At 45.7% G+C, this 9,384-nt stretch overlaps 1 protein-coding gene across 6 annotated transcripts in view; it reads right to left on the bottom strand.

Moving 5' to 3' along the window:
• Usp48 (ubiquitin specific peptidase 48) overlaps positions 1-9,384 on the bottom strand; it is a 67,539-nt gene that overhangs the window by 48,945 nt on the left and 9,210 nt on the right. For all 6 annotated transcript variants that reach the window (XM_021199646.2, XM_021199648.2, XM_029539485.1 and 3 more), the window contains exons 2-7: positions 6,678-6,798; positions 5,186-5,342; positions 4,235-4,362; positions 3,210-3,334; positions 2,250-2,358; positions 524-657 (exon numbers count right to left, since the gene is read on the bottom strand). In XM_021199646.2, the coding sequence (XP_021055305.1) occupies positions 524-657; positions 2,250-2,358; positions 3,210-3,334; positions 4,235-4,362; positions 5,186-5,342; positions 6,678-6,798 (774 nt within the window). The remainder of the gene's footprint in view (positions 1-523; positions 658-2,249; positions 2,359-3,209; positions 3,335-4,234; positions 4,363-5,185; positions 5,343-6,677; positions 6,799-9,384) is intronic.

The raw sequence follows: 9,384 nt of genomic DNA, 5'->3' as shown, positions 1-9,384 counted from the left end.
TGTCCTGGAACTCACTTTGTAGACCAGGCTGGCCTCAAACTCAGAAATCCGCCTGCCTCTGCCTCCCAAGTGCTGGGATTAAAGGCGTGCGCCACCACTCCCGGCTCTTACTCAATTTTTAATTCTGTAGGAGTTCTGAAAGAACTTTGGCATTGTTACCCGTATCGTGCTGTAAACCCTTCCTACCCTCAGCTGGCAATTGGTTTACTAAAAAGCCAACAGCCAAAAGCTGGGCAGGAAAGGGAAGGCAAGACCCTTCCGGGCTGAGAGAGGATCTCTGGGAGAATAATGAGACACGAGAAGATTTGCCAGTGGGACATAGACGAGGATGGATGAGCGCGCGCTGGGAGACAACCTAAGCAGAGACCTAAGGTACAGTACAATAAGAAGTCCCTGTGTCAGTATTCATCTGCTGGTGGATCCAACAAAGTCCAGCAACACACATCATGAAATATGCTCGGAAGAGCCAAGGCTCCACGTGAGCCACCCAGCCATCGTCTTTGCCCGCTGCCTGCAGACTCACCTGTCAAACACGAAACGCATCAGCTGCAAGTTCAGAGTGCAAGGGAGGCTCAGAAGTCGGATTTTCCGTGTAGCATTCTGTTTGCTTTGACAGTTTTCACAGAAGTATCGATTGTCTCCTTCTAATCGTTCTTCCTGATGAGGAAGTAGTTAGGAAGGGTGTGAAGAAAGCGTGGAAAGCTCTGATGTAAAGCACAACTCTGTGAGTTAGCACCTTCCATCCAACTGTGAACGCCACCCTCCTTCCACCCTCCTCCTCGTCCCCCCCCACAGGCCCTCGGCAGCTTCCCCAGCCAGCTGATGCTTCTCCCTAATGACTTCAGAGGTCAGGGTGAGAAAAGTAGCTCAAGTCTTTCCCCTCCTGCACGTTTTATAAAATCCTCATTTCTCCCCCTTCAAGTAACACATATTTAACACCAACCTGTGTGTGTGTGTCTGTGTGTGTGTCTGTGTCTGTGTGTGTGTCTGTGTGTGTGTGTGTGTGTGTGTGTGTCACTGACATTCAACATGCTGAGCAAACTCTCTGCTACGCAGCTACAGGTCAGGCTAAACTCTTTACGCAACATAAACAGTCTCTCCCTAAAGTAGCTGAAGCTGGCTTTGAACTCCAGACTGTCCTGTCCACCTCAGTATTCAGGTCTATCCTCACCTCACTATTCTTCTCAACCCCACCCTTCTCAGTCTTATTCCATCTTAGCAAAGACATTCTTCCAACTCATCGGGCCACCAAACCTAAAAGCCCTTGACTTTCACCTTCATACTCAGTGTATAAGTTTGACTGACTCTACCCTGAAATTAGAAAAGCCAGCCAGTCAGCCAGCCAGCCAACCCTTCAGTTAAGCCCCAGTCCTGGCAGCCCCGCCCTTCAGCAACCTGCAGTCATCCTTAGAGAACATGCCATCCGTCCATGACCACAACTACGATGGTCTCAGTGGATGGACAAGTCAGACTTCTAACCAGGTCTCTCAGCTGTGACATCTCTCTCCAACTATTGTTTTCTGTCACTCTTCATGGGCTCAAGCACTATGCCACACACAGCTTCCTGTCCTCAAACCACAGGTCCCACCTCCGCTCGGCCTTCAGTGACTCAGATGCTCAGAAACACCCTTCTCCTGCTTTCTGTGAAGCACAGAGGCCCACAGCCAGTTCTGCCCTGCATTATTCTCTACAGCACCTGGACGACCACGCCACAGTCTATTTTGTGCATTTTTTAATGAGCCACTGGTAACCACGGCATTGCACTGCAACCTCTGCTGCTCTGGCCAATACCGTCAGCACAACATTGCCACTTCGATTAATACAACTAAGTGAACACTCAGGGCGTCTTTAGCTGGATAAACTCAACGTGATTAATGGCTTCCGACTGTTAATGTGTACAAGAGAGAATGCAAACTCAACACTGTTTAAAGACAGGAAGTTGTGTGCTCCAAGCTCATCTATCACACTCGTCAGAGCAGCTCCACAGAAGCCAGCTCTACTTCTGCAGAACTCAGAATGTGCTACCTATAACCATACCCATAACTGTATACACAAACTAGCATACAATGCTCTAAACTTAAGATGCAGACTTCTTTGTTACTTTATAGCTCCTTTTGGACCTTTACAAAAACAGGTATTGCTTATTTGATAAAATCTCCAATAACGGATGTACCCATGAATCAAAATGGCACCCAAAATGGAACAGAGCCATCAGTGAGCAGAAACCACGCATGCTGACATGTAAGTACCTTCAGGAACTCTGAGATGCAGTCTGTTAACTGCTTGTGGCCTTGGATGTTTAACTCCAGTTCATAGAACTTCGATACAAGCTTAGACTCTCGGCCACACTGATTGCACCTACAATGAACCAATGAACACCAAGATGAGAGAGAGAGAGAGAGAGAGAGAGAGAGAGAGAGAGAGAGAGAAGAGCAGCTGAAGTCACTGCAGCACACACCCTACACCAGCAGTTCTCAACCTGGGCACTCACATGCTAAACAGCCTGCATGGCAGATATTTACATTACGATTCATGACAGCAGCAAAGTCACAATCATAAAGTAGCAAGGACATAATTTTATGGTTGGGGTCAACACGACATAAGGAGTCGAAACATTAGGAAGGTGAGAACCACTGTTCAAGCCGGGCGTGGTGGTGCACGCCTTTAATGGGAGGCAGAGGCAGGTGGGTTTCTGAGTTCGAGGTCAGCCTGGTCTACACAGTGAGTTCCAGGACAGCCAGGACCACACAGAGAAACCCTGTCTTGAAAAAAAACAAAAACAAGAAAAAAAAAAAAAATAGAAGAGAACCACTGCTCTAGACAGAGGGGAGGGAGTGCTTATAATGTTCATTATTCCATTACAGAAATTGTTGCACATAAATTACTTGCAAAATAAAAACAGAACCAGACTAGGGAATCAGTCTCTCATGGACTAGAGCCTTCCCAAGCGACGTCCAGCATGCTTTAGTCTGCTAGCCAGTTCCGACCTCACATCTCAGTACACACTACACACACAGCCTCACAGACTTCAGCCAGACAGATCCCAACACCTGCAGCACTCGACTGCAATCAGCCAGGTAGCTGCTTCAACATGTTCCCATGGAAATATACCGCTAGAAATCCCTCAGGTGCCGTGATAACCCACCACCTTGATAGCCTGAGACTGAGACGAACGGTAATTAATGGCAGGAAAGCTTCGGTAGACTCACACAGTCACATAGGCATATTCTCCACAGAACTGCTGCTGCACGACATTCCGAACATCCGGGTTCTTCTGTTTAGACAAAGTGTCTTCCAACAGAGACATAAAGAGCTTGGAAAACTCTTGTGCATCCTACAGTTTAAATTAATGAAAAGAAAAAAAGTTGTATCTTGCTTCCTGACTTCTAATGCAAATACTATTCAGAAACTACTTGTATTTTCAACTTATCGTTTCTCAAAGACTACAGCTATACTCGATTGGTCCCACAAATCAGTTTTAAGAAATAAGTTTACAGGGCTGCAGATGGCTCAGTGGTTATGAGCACTGACTGCTCTTCCAGAGGTCCTAAGTTCAATTCCCAGAAACCACATGGTGGCTCATCTGTAATGGGGTCTGATGCCCTCTTCTGGTGTGGCTGAAGAAAGCAATGGTGTACTCATATACATACATACATACATAAATGTTTTAAAAAGGAAAAAAGAGAGAGTAAAGAGTACAGTATGGATGAAGAGATGGCTCAGCAGCCAAGCTCTTACCGCCCTTCTGAAGAACCCCCCCACCCCCGCCCATTCCCCACACCCACATCAGGAGCTCACAGCCACCTGTATCTCCAGTTCCAAAGGACCCAACACCCTCCTCTGGCCTCCACGACCACCTAAGGACACATGATATGCAAGCTATGCATTAAATACATGATATGCAAGCTATACATTAAAACAAAAGAAAAGTAGCAAGCATAAGGTACACACTGGTCAGCAAATAAAGGCACTAAAATCCAAAGTAGAATTTCTTTTACAAAGACTATCAGCATGTTCAAATACTAAGTAGACCAGGATGTCCTCAAACTCAGAGATCTTCCTGCCTTTGCCTCCCAAATACTGGGATCAAAGGTGTTTGCCACCACACCAGGTCAACTTTACATTCTGACAAGCACGCTGCTTCATCTTCCCTAGAGGCGCTCTAAGGGGCCCCTGAGCACCTGAGAAGCTGAGGGGTGGGGTGGGGAGATCCCAGGACCGAGGCTGTTCTTACCTGCTGCTGCCCAGTGTCCAAGCCCAAGGCTTTAACAAATCCTGAAGGATCAATGTATCGTCTGTTACTGTTTTGCAACAAAGCAAACAAGTACTGAAGATGCTCACAAATTGTCTGAGGCTCATACTCTAGTAAAAGAAAAAAGCAGGTTTCATTTAAAAACAAAAACTACCTACTTCCTTCCAGCCGAGCATGGTGGTACATGTCCATAATGAACTTTGTGGTTGTTGGGAATTGAACTCAGGACCTCTGGTGAGCAGTGAGTGCTCTTACCCACTGAGCCATCTCTCCAGCCCCAAAATGCTGTACTTTTATTTTACGTGTGTGAGTGTTTTGGCTCCATATATGTTTGTGTTCTGTGTGTGTGCTTGGTACTGGTTAAGGGTACTGGACTCCCTGGAAGAGGAGTCACCGATACTGGAAACCTGGACCCAGGTGCATTAAAAGAATACAAATGCTTTGTACAGCTGAGCCATCTCTCCAATCAAAGAACAAATTTTTTTTGTTTGTTTGTTTTTTGTTTTTTGGTTTTTGGTTTTTTTGAGACAGGGTTTCTCTGTGTAGCCCTGGCTGTCTGGGAACTCACTTTGTAGACCAGGCTGGCCTCAAACTCAGAAATCCGCCTGCCTCTACTTTCCGAGTGCTGGGATGCGCCACCACATCGGGCAAAGAACAAATTTTTAAAAGCTTTTTTTGGGGGAGAGGAGGGGCAGGCAATGGCCTTAAACTCCTTGTATACCTGAAGATGACCAGAAAATTTCACTAGAGAGGAATAATTTTTTTAAAAGCTTCACTTATTGGTTGATGGATGTATTTTGGAATCCCAGTATGTTTCCAGCATTGCCCTTGGCATGGACCGACACTTCTATTTCCCTCTTTGTAGCAGGCTCATAAGAGATCTGGCTGGCAACCCCCTCAGCAGGAAGCCCCTGCTCCCCGTTCCCCACAGACCTTTTCCTCCATGGGTCCCGTCTCCCTTCCTGTAATCACTGCAGGTGCTGGGGCATAAGTACAGCGCCTGCCGAAGCTCCAGGTTGAGGAACCACACCTGGAGAAAGGTGTTGACGTAACAGGTGGCTCCCAGGTTAGTCAGGCCCACAAAGGAATTCTACAGAAACAAGAGTTACAGGAGCAACGTTAGCCTGCACAAAACTAAAGATTTATAAAGAACATTATTTCTAGTTTACAGACTGAAGACTTTTAAGCCTGTCCGCATCAGCTTGGCATGAGCACCCGACCCCCTCTTAGCTGCAGGGCGGCAGAACTTTCATGGAGGCCTTTTCTGTTTGACCACCACTGTAGCTGGCCAAAGTAGAACACACTTCAGAGAACAACAGTATTCATCTCTAGCACTACTGTCATCTCCAGCTTCCTAAACCTAAAACCAGAATAGATGTTTCTAGAAAAGATTAGTGTGCAGCATGTATGCACAGGCTTCACAGTATACTTAAACACCAGCATTTTTATTGACAAACCGTGACTTCTAAAGGAGTGGCAGGATGAAAGGCAGGAAGGCCCTCCTCTTTTAGAGATCTTGAACTGAAAACCAGTACCCCTTTAATCCAGAAAGTACCAACCCAACAGCGCAGACTGATGCAGGCTGGGTTTGTTAGAAATATTAATGCGCACTTTTAAACCCTAACTGTTCCATACATAAATGCAGACATGGCCGGGTGTGGTGGCGCACGCCTTTAATCCCAGCACTTGGGAGACAGAGGCAGGCGGATTTCTGAGTTCAAGGCCAGCCTGGTCTACAAAGTGAGTTCCAGGACAGCCAGGGATATACAGAGAAACCCTGTCTCGAAAAACCAAAAAAATAAATAAAATAAAATAAAATAAAAAAATAAATGCAGACATATTATACAAGACAGACTACACCCTAGAAAGCAAAGGGAAATCACTATGGCAACTTGTTGAATTAGCACCACTCCTTTAAAGACAATCTAAATTCTAAGCAAAACTTGCTGGGTTACAGAACACAGAAGCAGAGTGCAAACCAAGGCCTCTGGCTAAAGGCTTGCTTGTGTGCTGTGTGATTACCTGCTTTAGAGTCTGTGGGGGCTTGGATGCGGCCTAGTGTATGCAGAGAGGGTAACTAGCATGTGCCTGACCCTGGGTTTGACCCCTAGCACAGATAAATAGTTTTATACAATTATACAATAATGTCTTTAGTGTGGCTTAAGTAGACTTTCTGAAATTAAAAAGCAAGAGTTCCAATGCACATGGCCATGTATGTGTCTCAGTCCTCTGACACCTACACAGGACTCTGAAATCATTGACATCTGTGGCGATTCACTTCTTTTTTAAAAGGGGAGGAGAGTTGTAGGGATGGCATGCAGCCCCCCCCCCACTACTGTGGTGCACATGTGCTGTACCAGGTTTCTGATCATAGGTACTGAGCAACAACCAAAGTAACCAAGTCCTACCGACTGCAGCCACTCACCTTTTTCCTCCTCTCACAGTTGGGATCATCAATGCTATGAAAACTATTCTCATCTATCTCTCCTAACCAAATGTGCTCGCCAATGCCAACCAAGCAATTCGGGTTTCCTCTGCAGTTTCTTCTACAAGGAGAAAAAAAGAAAGAATTACAGTTTAAAAAATACTCCCGGGAATGAAAAGAAAACGGATTGAGCTGTTAAGTTTGTTTACACCTCCTAATCCCCGTCCCTCAGGACAGGGTCTCTGCAGCCCAGGCTGGCCTCGAACTCAGACATCCGCCGGCCTCTGCCTCCCGAGTGCTGGGATTAAACGCGTGCACCATCACGCCCGGTTTAGGACTAAGCTTTTTAAACATGATAAATATGGTGTGCTACATGGAGATCCATGGTATGTTGGTATTACAATGCTTCACAAGTATAAATTTTCAAAAAAGAATTAGATCTAATAATTGATTTTTAAAAGGATTTTTATGTCTTAAAAAATGAAAAAAAATCGGCCGGGCGTGGTGGCGCACGCCTTTAATCCCAGCGCTTGGGAGGCAGAGGCAGGTGGATTTCTGAGTTCAAGGCCAGCCTGGTCTACAAAGTGAGTTCCAGGACAGCCAGGGATATACAGAGAAACCCTGTCTCGAAAAACCAAAAAAAAAAAAAAAAAAAATCAAAAAAAAATAATAAATCAAAAAATAAACAAATAGCCATTCATCTGTGTTAGAAAAAAACATAGATCAGACAACCCAGACTCTAATGGCACTATTGACAATTAGGAATCTCAAGATGGCTAAGTGGTGTGAAGCTCTTCTGTGAATACTGAGTCCCTGTGTTACTGAGGTGGGGTTGGTGTCAACAGCTTCTCACCACACAGATAAACAGGAACTCAGCAACCAAGAGAAGCAGAACATATTTCAGCACGGCAAACCACCCACAGTTGGGGGATGGGATAAGTAAGGCCAAGCCACTTGAACACCATCATTAGTAGTATTCCCAACATAAAGACAAAGGAGCAAGGACCAAGCTCATTAACAAATCCTGATTTCTAAATATTCCCCACTGAAGTCTCAGGCTCCCAAGGGAAATGGTAAGATGAACCTAAGGATGAACCTAAAGTGAAGGTACATGATAGGAGACATAGATCCCATGTGGGGGAAGGGCATAGCACCCACTGGCCAAATCTGGCAACAAAAGGGGTGGATCATCCAAACAAGGGTACAGTGGCAGGGAACCATAATCAGCACCTCTGAGGCTAAGGCCAGAGGACAGCATGGACTTGGGGTCAGCTGGGGCTTCATGGAAGACGAAGAGGAAGCCAGAGGCTCACAAGTTACTTCTAGCAGTCAGGAGCCAGAAGAAGGAAGTTGAAGGCCAGCTTGGGCTACACACTAAGCTTCCAGGAGTAGACACTGAAATCCTGTCCCTAAAGAGTCCACTGATTTTATAGTGAGACAAAGGGACAGATGGAGAAAAGTCACTTCTTCACAGAGGGAAAAAGCTAGCTATGGAGCCGCTGCAACAGGATCAGAAAAGTAAGAGAGAAACCCAAACCAAACTCTAACCAAACAATCAAGTTATATCCCAGAGAACAACAGATCTACCTGGCAGCCACTTGCCCACTTGAGCCCTTGGTTACAGCTTCACTCCTACAGTGTTCTGGCGAAAAGCACACAACCTATGTTCATAAGCAAATAACTGGCAACCCCAACCTCAGAAGCATCCCACAAGTCAGTGTCATGCACACACAGAAACCATTCCAGATGAAAAGAGACTAGAGACAAAATGAATGTAACAGAATGTTGGGTTCTCCTGTCCTGTGAGAACACACTAAGATGTGTGTGCATATTTGTGAAGGTTACCCACCAAGGCTTTGCTGACAGTTGAAGACTGGAACATGGGGTCAGAGAGATGAGAAGGTTCAGGGATTAAAGCACTTGCTACCAAGCTTGAGAACTTGCTGCCATAGCCCTGGATGGTTGGTTTGGAACTTGTGGTAATTTACCTACCTCTCTACCTCCTATACAGGTGCACACCACCATTCCCACGTGTTTTGAATTTTTTTTTTTGGTAGGGAAGGAACACACACACCCACTCACAACTATATATGGGTGAGCCTGTGCTGAACATGCCTGTGGAGGTCAGAGAACAACATCCCTTCCACCACATGGATGCCAGACATGGAACTGGGATCTGTCACTTGTCACCAGGCTTGGAAGCAAGTGGTTTGTTTACCTTCTGAGCCACCTGATGGCTCTATTCTCTTACACTCTCTACAGTGAACATACAATCTACTCATGAAATAAGTAAATAGCTTTAAAGGTCCTATAAATGTACTGTCTCCCAGGGACAAGGCCCGTGAAGTAGTTGAATCTCAGCCCTTAACACATGTACAGAGAAGCCACATTAAGTAGATTCAGCAGGCTGTATTTATATGTGCATGTATGCTCTACTTATATGTGTGTATGCATGTGCGTGTGTGAGAGAGTGATTGGGGGGGGAGGACAACACATGTGCAAAACAATTACTAAAGAAAAAGGTGGGGCTGGTGAGATGGCTCAGTGGGTAAGAGCACCCGACTGCTCTTCCAAAGGTCTGGAGTTCAAATCCCAGCAACCACATGGTGGCTCATAACCATCCGTAACAAGATCCGACGCCCTCTTCTGGAGTGTCTGAAGACAGCTACAGTGTACTTACATATAATAAATAAATAAATCTTTAAAA

The sequence above is a fragment of the Mus pahari genome, chromosome 6 (assembly GCF_900095145.1).
Source record: "Mus pahari chromosome 6, PAHARI_EIJ_v1.1, whole genome shotgun sequence".
Taxonomy (NCBI): domain Eukaryota; kingdom Metazoa; phylum Chordata; class Mammalia; order Rodentia; family Muridae; genus Mus; species Mus pahari.
The sequence above is the reverse complement of the archived record's forward strand: the minus strand, read 5'-3'. Positions and strand labels throughout refer to the sequence as shown.